Source organism: Podarcis cretensis, assembly GCF_951804945.1.
Source record: "Podarcis cretensis genome assembly, chromosome: 17".
Classification (NCBI taxonomy): domain Eukaryota; kingdom Metazoa; phylum Chordata; class Lepidosauria; order Squamata; family Lacertidae; genus Podarcis; species Podarcis cretensis.
In genome coordinates this window covers 42,586,877-42,601,431 of record NC_137187.1, presented here as the reverse complement: position 1 = coordinate 42,601,431, position 14,555 = coordinate 42,586,877, and the positions used below count along the sequence as shown (strand labels likewise).

General features: G+C 44.7%; 1 protein-coding gene across 4 annotated transcripts in view; it reads left to right on the top strand.

The window, feature by feature from the left end:
* The window catches only part of LOC307205998 (caM kinase-like vesicle-associated protein), a 49,896-nt gene extending 37,274 nt beyond the window's left edge, over window positions 1-12,622 (top strand). For 3 of the 4 annotated variants that reach the window (XM_079958786.1, XM_079958787.1, XM_079958789.1), the window contains 8 exons: window positions 3,279-3,353; window positions 4,139-4,277; window positions 4,473-4,593; window positions 4,980-5,055; window positions 5,555-5,691; window positions 6,631-6,709; window positions 10,473-10,560; window positions 11,419-12,622. In XM_079958786.1, coding sequence (XP_079814912.1) covers window positions 3,279-3,353; window positions 4,139-4,277; window positions 4,473-4,593; window positions 4,980-5,055; window positions 5,555-5,691; window positions 6,631-6,709; window positions 10,473-10,560; window positions 11,419-11,622 — 919 coding nt within the window. In that variant the 3' untranslated portion in view covers window positions 11,623-12,622. Of the gene's footprint in view, window positions 1-2,961; window positions 3,192-3,278; window positions 3,354-4,138; window positions 4,278-4,472; window positions 4,594-4,979; window positions 5,056-5,554; window positions 5,692-6,630; window positions 6,710-10,472; window positions 10,561-11,418 lie in introns of those variants that run through there. The other variant, XM_079958788.1, reaches the window with a different exon arrangement.
* Window positions 12,623-14,555: the final 1,933 nt, after the last annotated feature.

Sequence of the window (14,555 nt, the reverse complement as noted above, 5' to 3'; positions counted from 1 at the left end):
TAAAGCCACCAATTACACACACACACACACACACACACACACACACAAACACACACACACCCCAAAATAAAATTACATATTAAAATACATGCCAAGTTTACACATCTTGGCAGCCTTGCTTAAACAAAAACGCTTTTAGCAGACACCAAGAACAATAAAGTGAAGGTGACTGTCTAATGTCAATTGGCAGGCAGTTCCAGAGGGTAGATGCTGCAGCGCTGAAAGATTGCTGAGAACTGCAAAACAAACATTAAGTGGCATTTATAATCCCAGTGGTTTCTGGCACTGTGATTGTTTCATTAATATTTTTATACCCCCCAATGTATCACAAAATTCAAAGTTAATAATAATAATAATAATAATAATAATAATAATAATATTTTATTATTATTTATACCCCAGCCATGGGGCTGGGTTTTCCCAGACACTCTGGGCAGCCCCCAACAGATTAAAAACAGAATAAAACGGGGTTTGTGTGGGGTTCCCAAGTTCTTCAGGCTTTGGATGAAACTACATGTGACACAGAGCTCTGTGAGGATGTGTGATTTCCCATACCAACACAGAGTGCAGTTGAAGTGTGAGGAGAGAGGGCCCTTGCCACTTTCTATTCATGCCACACCCAGCCTTGAAAATCATGCCTAATCTGCTTTTAATTGCACCAGGGGGCAGTTTCCATGTTGGGGGGACAGAACCTCAGTTAGTTAAGTTTTTTTATTGTTTTGCTTGATGGGGGGGCAGCTGCCTCCCTGCCCCCCCGGCTACGCCCATGCTGTTAAACCTAGCTTTTACAGTTAATTTTGCTGCTAACGGCAACAGATTTCATGCCTGCTAAAGACAACCTTAACTTGAGGTGCTAACTGCCAAATCATTTGGAAAATATCCCTGTTTCTGCTTTGTAGTTGCACAGCCCAACCCATGTGAGCACTCACATAACTCTCTCCCTCATTTTGTGCTAGCATTTGCTAGGGGGAAAGGAGGAATATTAATATTTCTCTTTAAGCGAGTCTCCGTTTCTGCAAGGCAGGTAGATGTGAAAAAAAGAAAGAAAGAAAGAAAGAAAAAAAGAAAGAAAGAAAGAAAGAAAGCCTAAGGCAGAGGGAGCCAAAAGGGAAAGGTGGCAGCCCCTCACCTGTTTCCTTCCCAAATTGCAAGCAGCCAACCCTCCCCGGGTTAGCGCCATCGGTAATGGCGGAATTCCTCTGACTAGGAGGAATTTGCTCTGTGGGAACCGGGTCTGGTCGCCACGGCGAAGGCGGAGACCCCTCAAAAATCACAGGCGGGTGAAGCCTGTGAGTGTGGGATTCGGCGGGCACCTTTCGCGCCTCCCCTACTCGCGGGGAATCCCAATTTCGGGGCTCCAGAGTGAAGTGGGGTGAGCAGCTCAGTGCTGTGAATCGACTGCTTTTTCCATGGAGCAAAGTCACACAGCCGTTGCCGGAGAGCGCTGACGTTTTCCTGTGGACAATTTGATTTTAAAAGCAACTACCCGTGAGTAGAATAAATTGGAAGCTTTTAAAGAAAAAAAAAGTCTTAATTTGGCATTGAAGCGGGGAGGCTCAAACAGGAAGTCCACCTTCCGCTTTTGTAAAAAGATCAAAGCAAAGAGGCTGCAAGCTAAAGTTTCGGAAAGCCGATCGGAAAGGACTAATTTTTCCAGCTTTTAAAAATAGTGAAACCCCCCCCCCCCTTGGAAGCAGGAGAAGAGGGGGGGAAGTTTGGACTATATATACCTGCAAGAGACAGGGGAGGAAGTTAAAATTCCACCGCTCAGAACCTGGGAACGGGTTGCAAACAGGACAATAAGACTGTTGTGCTTTGAAATGTGCTTTGACGGTGAATAGAGAGATACATTGTTTTTAGCTGCCCTCTTCTGAACTTAAAAAGGAGGAAAAGTAACTGAAAATTGAAACTAACTTTCTACCTTGAGCTGTGTTTTAAAAGATGTTATTTTGGATTAACACAAGTACAGATAGCAACTATTTCCCCCTAGAGGAAGTTTCTGAAACTGTTACAAGAGTTGGATCAGGGGAATTTTCCACTTGTAAAATAAAATTGTGTGACTGTGGGACTGACCTTGGAATTTTTAAGTGTTATGGCAGATGGGAAAGAAAAAGTAGATTTGTCACTCCAAGACAAAACAACAAGGTCTGGGAAGTCTTGGCAGCGAAGAGCGTCAGCATCCGGCCCTTCTGCCTCATCTGCGGCTGTTCCAACACAATCTAAACCAAGAGGGATGTCATCAGAAGAAGCTTTAGTGCATGCATTAAGTAAGATAAGTGACTCACTGGAACAACTTAATAAGAAAGTCGATGATGCAACTACCACAATTAAGTTAAATACAGAAAGCTTAAATAACTTGGGACAAAAGGTGAATACAAATACAGAAACCATCGAGAAACTGATACAGGAATCCACTACGATACGACAGACCGCAGAGGAAGCCAGGGAAAAAGTTGCTGCTGTGGAAGTTAAGGTAACACAACTTGAAACAGAGAGAGTCCCAGACCTGCAGAGGCAACTGGAAGACCACAGGTTGAAACTTTCTATGATTGAGCTTAAGGAAAAACAGACGAATTTGAGGATCAGAGCTGTACCTGAAGTGGAGAAGGACAGTTTGATAGATTTTCTCACGCAGGAATTCGCAGATTTTTGGGATTTGGATTTGGAACAGGAGGAATTTAAAATCGTGAGTGCCTTTAGACTTGGAAGAGGAGGGAAGAAAGGGAATATTAATATTTCTCTTTAAGCGAGTCTCCGTTTCTGCAAGGCAGGTAGATGTAAAAGAAAGAAAGAAAGAAAGAAAGAAAGAAAGAAAGAAAGAAAGAAAGAAAGAAAGAAAGCCTAAGGCAGAGGGAGCCAAAAGGGAAAGGTGGCAGCCCCTCACCTGTTTCCATCCCAAATTGCAAGCAGCCAACCCTCCCCGCATCTCTGTTTGCCACCATCAAAGCTGTGCGCTTGATTCCCTGCTCAACCTGACATCATCAGAGCTGGTTTTAGCCTCTTTAGACGTCTAAAGGCAAGGCATGCATTATTGACTAGGGCCTTGGGGGCTGGCTGGGATTTCTGCTGACTTGGTCTTTGCACAAATGGTCCCTCAGGTGTAAACAACAAAGCCAAACTGGCAGGGGACAGGCAGCAAGAATGGTGGAAGGAGTCAGATCAGGAGAGAGAGGAGATGGAGGACTGGGCTGGTACTGAAGCAGTTCGGAGGGGTGGGGAGTGGATACTCGTGGAGGGAGCAGGACAGGAGCTCATGCATCTCTGCATTTTTCTTCCAGGGTGAGTCACCCCAACATCTTGCAACTGATTGACACCTTTGAGACGAGAAAGGAATTCTATATCATCCAGGAACTGTAAGTTTCACTGGGAGGTGTAGGTGTACTATGACATGTCAGGCACAAATGTGCCCAAGAAGCAGCTGGTTGAGAGGGCAAGGAGCCCTTCCACCTGCCCTGAACGTCATCATCACCCTCATCCCACCTGAAGGGCTTGGGGCAGGTTAGAACAATTAAAGTACAATGTTAAAAGCAGTTAAAAACAACTTACTATCACAGAAATAATGCCAGTGCCATTTCAATTTGTGTAAAGCTGATTAAACCATGCTAGGTGTTTGTGTGCGCTTGACTGGGTATTGAGAATTGCTTAGTTGGGCTGTGTCTTTGAACTCTGATAATGCCTCTCACTTGCCAAGTGGAGGCTAGACAGGGGCATATTTAAAGCGATCTCACTTTGCAAAAGTAAGATTTGCATTAGCTGCTCTGCCCACTTTTGCCTCTGAATGTTTGCACATCTCTGCTACTTTTATATCCCACCTTGACTCCAAGGAACTCAAGGTAGCAAACATGGTCCACCCCTTGTCCATTTTATCCTCACAACAACCCTGTGAAGTAGGTCAGGCTGGCTGCCTCGCTTAAGGTCCCCCAGTGAGCGTTGTGGCTGAGTGGGGATTTGAACTCTGATCTCCTGGGGTCCTAGTCTTTGGAAGAGCAATGTAGGAATCACTTGGGCTGTCACTTTTCTGCAATCCATTCTGTTGTCTGGCTACTCCGAATCCAGCAGTGCCCAGCGGGGAATGGGGTGTGCTGCCCTCTTTCCGTTGATTCCACAACTCACGCTGAATTCTGTGTGTCGCCTGCAGGGCCACTGGTGGGGATGTTTTTGACTGGATCCTGGACCAGGGCTACTACACAGAAAAGGATGCCAGCAATGTTGTCCGGCAGGTGCTGGAGGCATTGGCCTATTTACATAACCTGCACATTGTTCATCGCAATCTCAAGGTAAGGAAAGATTCCTGGATCCCAGGCCTGACATGCTCAGAGTGACCTCCCTCCCTATGATGGGCCTTTCACTCTTCCAACAAGAGGAAAGGGCCCAGAGGGACCCGGAATACATTTGTACTGCACTGTACCGTTTTTTAGGGCTGGGGAGAGATGATGGCTAACTTTGTTCACCTGTGTCTCTGCTGCCTCCAGCTGGAGAATCTCATGTACTACAACCAGAACAATCGCTCCAAGGTGGTACTGCGGGATTTTTACCTCTCACGCTTCGAGAACGGGGCCATCACAGAACCATGCGGGACCCCTGAATATTTGGGTATGGATATGTCTTTCCCTTTCCCAGAGCTGGATTAAAAACTAAGAGGCATGATTTCTCCTCCCCTGTACAGCTCTAACTGGCCTTCATGGCACATTGCCAGAAACTAGGAGCTTTGTAGGCTGCCCAACACTTCTTTCCTCACAGGCAAAAATTCAACAGGTAGAGCCATCCTTCTGGCACAGAGACACAGTGACAAAGAAGACATTGCCTTTTGCATTTCTGCCTTCCATACGGCTGCTAACAGCACACCACCTTGGCCGGGTGGGGTGGGGTGGGAAGGTGAAAAGCAGCACCTGAGCACCTGCCTCCTAACACCACTAGTTTTGTCTTAACCAGCTCTTAAATGTTTCCCCCCTCTGACCCATATGTGTCTCTCCCCACAGCTCCTGAAGTGGTTGCTCGGCAACGCTATGGACGTCCTGTTGACTGCTGGGCTGTTGGAGTTATCATGTTTATTCTGTGAGTTCCACCAGCATATGTGTGTGTGTGTGTGTGTGTGTGTGTGTGTGTGTGTGTGTGGAAAAGGCGGGCAGAAAGGAACCTAGGAAAGGCCAAAGTGGCAGTCTCACAACAAGCTTGACAGACATGGTTCGCCAGACATCTGACCCACAGGTACAGCCTCCGAGATTGGCAGACACAAAGCACAGGGCCTTCAGGGCAGGTCTTCAGATGTTCCTTGAAGACTCATTTCTTCCTGTCTGCCTTTCTTTGGCCACATTTTTTACTGCTGATTCCTGAGACTAGATGCTTCCATATTCTTATTTATTTTTTTAACCACTCAACTCTACCCCCACTGGATCTTCTTTAGTTATATGCTGCCTTGCGAGGCTATTCCCTGAGAGGTGGAATATATGATTATTTCAATGATGTGTTTGATTCAGAATTGCTTGGGTCCAAGTCTTCTGTTGCCTTGTAATGATTTGATTCACCCCTATTACCTGTCCCCCCCAAAAAACAGGCTGTCTGGGAACCCCCCGTTCTACGATGACACAGATGATGAGAGCAGCAACAGCCACAACCGCCGGATATTCCGCAAAATTCTGGCTGGGGACTACGACTTTGACTCCCCCTATTGGGATGACATCTCTCTTGCTGGTAAGAGAGGGAGGCCTGGTCAGGACTCTGGGAACTGACTCAGTTCTGACCAGACTCCTCTAGCCTAGTCTAGACATGCAAATGAATGAGACAGTAGAATCCCAAGATGGAAAGTGGGCGATTTCAGGCTTCAAGTGGGAAGGACATTGGTTGTTAATATAAAACTCTGCCTGTTTGTTTAAATGAATGAATGAAGAAAGCACACATGGGGAGAGCATTTTTTAGCACAATCTTCTGTGTGGGTTAATTTGGTTAAAAGGAAAACAGATATGCTATAATAAAAGGATAATTCCCTGGATGCCAAGATCCGGGTTTGGGGCAAGTACAGTCATACCTCGGAAGTTGAACAGAATCCGTTCGACTTCTGAAATGTTCAACTTCCAAAGTGCGGCTTCTGATTAGCTGCAGGAAGCTCCTGCAGTCAACTGGAAGCTGCAGAAGCTCTATCGGACTTTTGGCTTCCAAAAGAACATTCAAAAACTGGAACCCTCCCAGTTTTCAATTGTTCAGAAGCCGAAACGTTTGACTCCCAAGGCGTTCGGGAGCCGAGGTACGACTGTACTCTTTGGCAAGAGAGCCTCAGCAGATTTTCAATCACAAAACGTGCAGGACTAATATAAGCCTGGCAGGACAGCTTACTCTATGGTTTTAACCCCTTCATGCATTAATTAGAGTTTAGCATGTTGGTTATATGAGGCTGCGTATCTCACACACTCCACACTGTGGTGATCTTCTTTCCACCCCCCAAAACTACATAAGGAATTCAAAATGTATGCTCCTCTTGTTACTTGAAATGGTAAAGTCAATTCTACCACGGAACATGTATTCCAACCTTGCTCTGGGTCACGGGGGGGCGGGGGGACACAGGGGACAGAGACGACGATTGTTCACTTTCTTTAATGTTTCCCACCAACTACCCTTTTCCTTTCTCCCATGCAGCCAAAAAGTTGGTGTCACAGCTTATGGAAGTTGACCAGGACCAACGAATCACTGCCCAGGAGGCACTGGGACATATCTGGTGAGAATTCACCATTCATGAGGCCCTCCCTGGGCCCTCAACATACATGCGCATGGGGGAAAATTGGTTGTTTATTACATATTGCAGCATTTATTAGATGACTATGAATGAAACTAAATTCTATCAGTACTAGCAGGACGTGTGTGAATGTGTGTGGAAAACATGCCTATAATCTGCCCCATTTCTTCCCCATCCGTATTTTCCTCCTGCCTTTCATTAACAAACTGGAGTGACTGGCTTAGTACTATGTGTGAACCAGCACCCATAAGCTGTTTCTGCTGAACAAACTATGAACCACAGGACCAGTTCTACCATTAGGAAGATTGAGGCAATGGTTTCAGGCAGCAGATTCTGAGAAGCAATGGGAACAGCCCTGCAGCTCTTCCCCCTGAGCCCCCTGGACATACCCTTCTTTTGTGAACTGAGTGTGCCAGGAGGCCTACCCTGCACCCTCATACCTACCCTTCTCCCTGCAGGTATGGCGGGGCATATTATCCCAATACTAGCATTGAAGTAAGACTAGCTGACCTCTGAACATGGAATAGGAGAAGGGTGCTACTTTGTCCATTTGAGGCAGCCAAATGACTTGGGCTTGCCCTGGCAAGCAGGAAGCCAAGAAAAATAATAGAGAGCAGTGTGGTGTAGTGGTTAAGAACGGTAGACTCATAATCTGGTGAACCGGATTCGCTTCCCTGCTCCTCCACATGCAGCTGCTGGGTGACCTTGGGCCAGTCACACTTCTCTGAAGTCTCTCAGCCCCACTCACTTCACAGAGTGTTTGTTGTGGGGGAGGAAGGGAAAGGAGAATGTTAGCCGCTTTGAGACTCCTTCGGGTAGCGATAAAGCGGGATATCAAATCCAAACTCTTCTCTTCTTCTTCTTCTTCCACCCCTGGTGGTGTTTTTGAGAGAGAAACAAACTGCAAGTGCTGGTTTGCACATGGTGGTGAACTAGCCACTCTCTGTGTGTTCCTGTTCTAGGAAGAGAAGACCAAAATGGGACTAACAAATGTTACTAATAACTAATAATAATAATAATAATAATAATAATAATAATAATAGGGCCATAGTCAAACAACACTGTCTTAGTACTGCAGTCCAAGACACACATACCTTGGAGTACGCCCCACTGAAGTGAACAGGACTTACTTCTGAGTAGGCATGCCTGGGATTATTCCGCACGTGAGGCATTCCCATGTTTGGGAATGCTTCTTCTATTTATTTATTTTTAATAATTTTTATTGAATGATTTTATATCACAAAAAACACAACCATACCACCACAAAATACAACCGAGAAATAAAAATTACATACAACAATATTTTGTTTGTTATTTGTAATAACAAATAACAAACAAAATATTGTTGTATGTAATTTTTATTTCTCGGTTGTATTTTGTGGTGGTATGGTTGTGTTTATTTATTTTGGTTTTACTATTCAGTAGTTCTCTTTCAAATCTTGAAGGCTCCTTTTCAAAACCTATCTGCTTGTCCTGTCTGAACACTTCATTCACCTGGAAGTATTCTAGCCAACTAGAAAAGTTATCTTTTATTTTCTCATAACTTATCAATAATAGTTGACCCTCTTCCTCCCTGAATATTGTGTTATACATTATCCAGTTCTCTTTGATGTTATTAATTTTTTTTAACAGTGATTGCTTCTAGTGGAGAGTTCCATCTTGGGGTTTTCTGTTCCAAATATCTTTTGTATTTTTCCCATACCATATATATAGCATTTCGTATTGTATGGTTTGAGAAACTCCTATGCGCCTTTATCTTCCTGTAATTAAGATAGCCATGCCACCCAAAGCAGGTATCATGGCCTTCTAGATCTAAAATATCCCAATTTTTAAATGTACACCAATCTTTCAACCAGAAAAGACATGAGGCTTCGTAATATAGCTTCAAGTCCGTTAACCCGTAGCCACCTCTTTCTATAGTACCTATTAATATCTTATGCTTAACTCTTGGTTTTTTACCCTTCCACAAAAATTTAGAAATTTCTTTTTGCCACTTGTCGATACTGCTGGTCTTTCCTATAATTGGAATCATTTGGAATAGAAAGAGTAGCTTTGGTAAAATTATCATTACCGAAATACGGCCCAAGAATGATAAATTTAACCTAGTCCACGTTTCCAACTGTCTTTTGATATCTTTCCAACAATTGGTATAATTATCTTCATATAAATTAATATTCTTTGATGTTATCCATAATCCTAAATACTTGATTTTGGGGTAGATTTTAATTTGTATTATTTTTTCTAATTCTGCTTTTTCATCTGGCGACAGATTTTTAACTAATAGTTTTGTCTTGTTTAGATTCAGTTTAAACCCCGCAACTTTACCGTAGCCATGTATTATTTCCAACGCCTTTGTTAAAACTCTGTTTTGGTTGCTCCGTAGTTATAATTGTCAGCAAATGCCCTCATTCTGTAACTTCTATTTCCCCACATAATCCCTTTTATTTCTTTTTCCTCCCTAATTCGTTTACATAAAACTTCCAGTTAATATGAAGATTAAGGGGGATAGTGGGCAGCCTTGTCTGACCCCTTTACTGATTTCACACTCCTGTGATATATTTCCATTTATTATTTTAGCTTTTTGTTTTGAATATATTGCTTCAATCCCTTTTATATACTGTATACCAAAATCCATATGATATAATAGACCTTTCATAAATTTCCAGGAGACCCTGTCAAAAGCTTTTTCAGCATCTACAGCCATTAAGACTGCCTTCTTTTCTATTCTTAAATCTAAATACTCTAATAAGTTTATGATGTTTCTAGTGTTGCTATGAATGTGTCTCCCGGGCAAAAAGCCAGCTTGGTCATTGTGTATAATCATCTGGAAGACTTTTTCGGATCTTTCAGGTAGAATATTTGCATATAATTTATCATCGTTATTTAGAAGTGCGATAGGCCTATAGTTGTTAATAAGTAGATGGTCCGTTCCCTGTTTTGGAATTCATGTAATAAGGCTGTCTTTCCAAGAGTCCAGCATGATTCCATCTTTTAAGATGTTGTTCATGATATTTCTTAATGGGTCAGACAGGATGTCCTCAATTTTTTTGTAATATATTGCAACCCACTGTGTTGTATCATTCAAGCTCAGCCTGACATGCCCATTGTACAGCCTGGACAAGTGTCCACTATTTCGAGACCTATCAGGGTGTACTTATGCTCCTTGTCACTGCAGTTATATTCTGATCTCAAAGAACATACCCAAGTACAGACCATTCTCTGGAGGTGACAGACTTGTGCAATGGGTATGAATCTGGTTTCCTGCCTAGGACTTTCAATCAGTCCATCTAGAGGGAATATTTCATCCCACATCCAGCCTCTCTCTGGGGCTCCATAAGGTATGTTCAGGTGCACAGATCCTTGGGAGAGGTTTTTTTCTGACCTGCTAACATTTGAATTTGGCAAGACCTTGGGAGGGAGAGGGCCTCCTCAATGGCTGCTCCTAGGTTCTACTAGCAAATACATTTTCATTTAGATAGGCCTTTGGCCCATAAGTTGTATGTAGTCATTGGTGTTCACTGACTGTTTTTTTACTACAGTATTCCATTTGGTAGAGAGGCAGGATACTAACTAAATATGCCTCCCACAACCGTGCCAACTTGCAGGTGTCCCCAGAGCCTTTTCCTTATTTCTGGTTCTTGTCTAAGAACACTAGGAAAACCAGGTGATAAAAACACTGAATTGTCCCTGTATTATTGAAAGCCTACACTCTCTCACCTGCAATTCTACCTTCTTTACCTCTCAGGATATCTGGAAACATTGCCTCTGAAAAGAACCTCAAGGAAGGGGTCTGTGCCCAGATTGAAAAGAACTTTGCCAAGGCCAAATGGAGGGTGAGTGAGTCATGTCACATGGGGGCGCTGTGGGGAAGGAAGGGGAGTAGAGAGCAGTGGTCAGCCACTTTATCTTAGCCAAAAGGCTGAGAGGCTATTGAAATCCAGCAATTTTGATCAGAGTCCCCTGGCTCCAAATGCAGCTCCCTCACCAGAGGCAGAGTTGGAGGAATGAGGGCATGGGATCGGTCAAAAATATGTATCTTATTAAAAAACAGCTCATGCCTTTCTCCTGAAATATTACAGCACTTGTGGAAATCAACAAGATTAGTGTCCCATGTGAAGAATGTGTCCTGACCACACTGCATGTGGTCCAGTCAGTCTTAGCTGGAATCCAACTAGGCAGCAACAATTTTGCTGTGACCCACTTGGTGCTGCCTCATGACCCACTGGTGGGTTCTGACCCACAGGCTGAAGACCTCTGATCTAGGCAGTAATAAGAATTATGATGTTGTAGGAAGCAGATACACTGAAGCAGGGCACAGACTAAGTTGACATGAAGTGCTGGCCAGCCTATGGGACCAACCTTTCCATTGTGGCTCTGGCCTCAAGCTCAGGGTGAAAGGAGGAGGATGAGCTAGCTGAGTCTGAGGCTCTTCAGTCTTTCCCTATGCATCAGCAAGCCTATTCGATGTGACGTGATGTGTCTTTCAAAGCCAATGGTTCCAGGAAATCTGTAGACAGCTTCCCTGGAACCATTGCAAGCAGGTCAGAGATGGCGCTGTGCTCTGTCCTGCTTATCAGTTTTGGCAGCCTAGGCTATGAATGTCTCTGCCTGTCGTACCCCTTGTCACCAGGAGACTCAGGAAAAAATGGGGGGCTGGGGGCCATTATTTGACATTGCCCTTCTTTTTGCAGAAAGCCATTCGTGTTACTACATTCATGCAACGTCTCCGGGCTCCCGATGTCGGTGGCCGTCTGCCCGTGACTCCGCGTTCCTCCATGAGCGTTGCTCATGAGGTCACCATTGAGGCACCCAGGCTGGCCGAACGTTTGGAGACTCCATGCACACCGCAGGAGCAGCAGAGCAAGATAGAGGAAGTCACGGAGGCGGAGGAATAATGGCCCCTGCTTCCCCAATCCCATATTCTGATGCCTTCTCTGCTCTTGGAAGGGGTGGGTGGGGTCTGTGGGACAGTAGTTAGGGTAGTTATGGGGCAAGGAACTAGGGAGACCCTTAGCAGTGTTATTCCCTCCCCCCACCCCTGCCATTGGTCAGGAGCAAGAGCTATTTGGTTTGGACAGACAGGCAACCAAAAGGAGAGATGGACCCGACCCCACAGAGATGTGTATGGGAAGGGAGGACTGAGCATAAGAAATATGGTAGGACAGGGTGGTGGTCAGCTACCCCACCCCCAGCTCCCTGGAAACTGCACCTGTCTGAGCAGAAGGGGGGGGGGAGACTTCTTCCTAGGCCTTCCCCAGTAGTGGGTGCCAGCTGTGCCCCTTGTCATATTGCATCCACCACCCCAACGCAAATGCGGAATGCCTTGCAGAGTGACTGTCTCTCCCAGGCCTCACGGATCCACATCCCACACATCTGCATCCTTGCCTTTGCGATGTCACAATGGCTTCAGAGGAGTTCCCTTCCTCCACAAAGAAGCTGGAAGTATGAGCCAAGAAGGGGAAACCTTGTCCTATTTGCGGGGCCTTGGGATATGCCAAGCATTTGCAAACATCAGCCAATAATGGAATGGGAAGCAGTTTCAGGCTAGTGAAGCAAGTGTTGGAGAAGAATCCATTACATGGAGAAAGGATCCGTTTCCCAGCCTTTCCCTGTTCTATTTGCCCAGTCCTGCATTTCACTTTGAGCAGGGGCAGCAGCAGCAGCCAGGTGGGAAACTTGTTACAGATGACTGCCCTCCTGGTTTGGATCCCCAACCTCAACTGGACTGTGCAAGAAGGGGCAAGAGAGGTGCATGTCTAAGCCAGCTGCATGTTTTATGAAGATGCTATTTTAATACAGAAACCTCCCAGCTGCCTCTCCCCTGGTGCTGTCTTTCCTCTCTCCTGGGGCAGCTCTGGGAAATAAAAAATAAACAGAGTCTCTGGTTATTGATGATCTCTTTTTGTTGATGGTGAGTGTTATTATTGAGGTAATTGGTACTGGAATCCTTAAACAAGGTGTGGCAGAAGGGCCTATTTTGAATTCTAACCCCGCCCCCATCTGTATATAGTAAATACAGTTCCCTGCTTTCTGTTGGCTTGATTATGTAATCTGTAGTCCTGCGATAATGCTGCCATCTTATTTCTTTAAACAGCAGAGGAGTCTTCTGGGGCTGAAGCAAGCCAAATGTGAGAAAAGCAAGCACAGAGGGAGGCTTCCTTATACTAAAACGGCCTGTTCGTCCGTCTTAGCTCAGTATTTCTAGTGACTGGGAATGGCTCTCCCAAGGCTTCAGGCAGAGAGTCTTAAGTACCTCCCTAGATCAAACCGAAGGAATAATCTAGAATGACATTGGCCTTTCTGTTCATAGATTCTTAAAAAATTAAAAATGTGATGTTTTTGAGCTCAAGCCAGCCTAGGCACAGGCTGTCCTGGAAGCAAGTGTGTAATTGCCCCATTTCAAATATCTGGTAACGGGGTCTCAACTGGTGGTGCCTGACAAGGAATGGAGCTGTAGTGGATGGGCTGGTGATGCTGCTGAGCAGCATGTGGCAGCTTGAAAAGCCAAATTCCATGTTAGGAGTCATTAAGAAAGGAACAGGAAATAAAACGGCCAATATCATAATGCAGTTATACATATCTCTGAGTGCTCTGATGGTGTTTCCTGCTTGGCAGGGGATTGGACTCGATGGCCCTTGGGGTCTCTTCCAACTCTAGGATTCTTTTTTTTTTTAATATATTTTATTAAGGGTTTTCTTGTTTTACAGTGTAAGTGTAATGCCTCGTATTTTTTTTTCCCGTGTAACATTTTTACAAATCCATTTCATTTGTTGAGGCATTAGGGGGAGAAGAAAAAAGAAAAGAAAAAAAAAGAAGAAGAAAGGAGGGTGGAAGGAGGGGAGATGGATGGGGGTGGGGTGGGGTAGCGGTGTTTCTATTATGCTTAATGTATGTAGTTTGGTGTCAGCGTGCTTGTGTTGTTCACTTGTGTTCCGTTGGTGGTGAGAGAGGTTGGGGTTGGCCTAGGGTGTGATTGTTTGTTTGTGATTGGCTGTGGTGATCTTTGTTTTCGTGTGTGAGTGAGGTGGGTGGGTGTTTTGGATCAAGTTAGCCATATTGATTTGTATGCTGTTGGTGGATTATTGTCATTGTCCTGTTGGGCTGTGTATGTGATAAAGGGGAGCCATACCGGGGTGAAGGTGTCTTCTTCTGTTTGTCCCCGTGTCAGTTTCAGTTTGTTAGTTAATTTTTCTAGTAGGGCTGTTTCCCATACTATTTGGTACCATTGGTCCATGCTTACTCCTGACAGGTCTCTCCAGTGTCTGGTTATGGTGTTTCTGGCTGCTGAAAGTAGGTGGGTTATGAGTTCTTTGTGGAGTAAATGGGCATTGTTGTCTTGGAAGATGTTTAGTAGGGCCAATTCTGGGGTGAAGTCTAATACTTGCTTTGTTATTTTACATATTTCTTGCATGGCTGTTGTCCAGAATAGTTGGATTTTGGGACACTCCCACCACATGTGGAGGTATGTGCCTGTGGAGGTGCACCCTCTCCAGCATTTTGGTGAGGTTCCTGGGTGTATTAGCGCTAGTTTCCTTGGTGTTAGGTACCACCTGTAGGTGAGTTTCAGTGTGAGTTCTTTTCTTTTCGTTGATATGGATTTAAAGGGAGGTTTAGACCACATTCTGGTCCATTGAGTGGGGTTAATCTCATAGCCTATGTCATTCTCCCATTGTTTTTTGATTGCGTCTAGGGGATTTGCGGGATTTTGGAGTAGTATTTTGTATATTGCGGATACCGTCCCTTTACCATTTCCCTTTGTTGTTAGGAGGAGGTTTTCAAAGGTTGTCAGGGGCCTAGTTGCTGCTGATTTTACTGTTGGGTTGTTTAA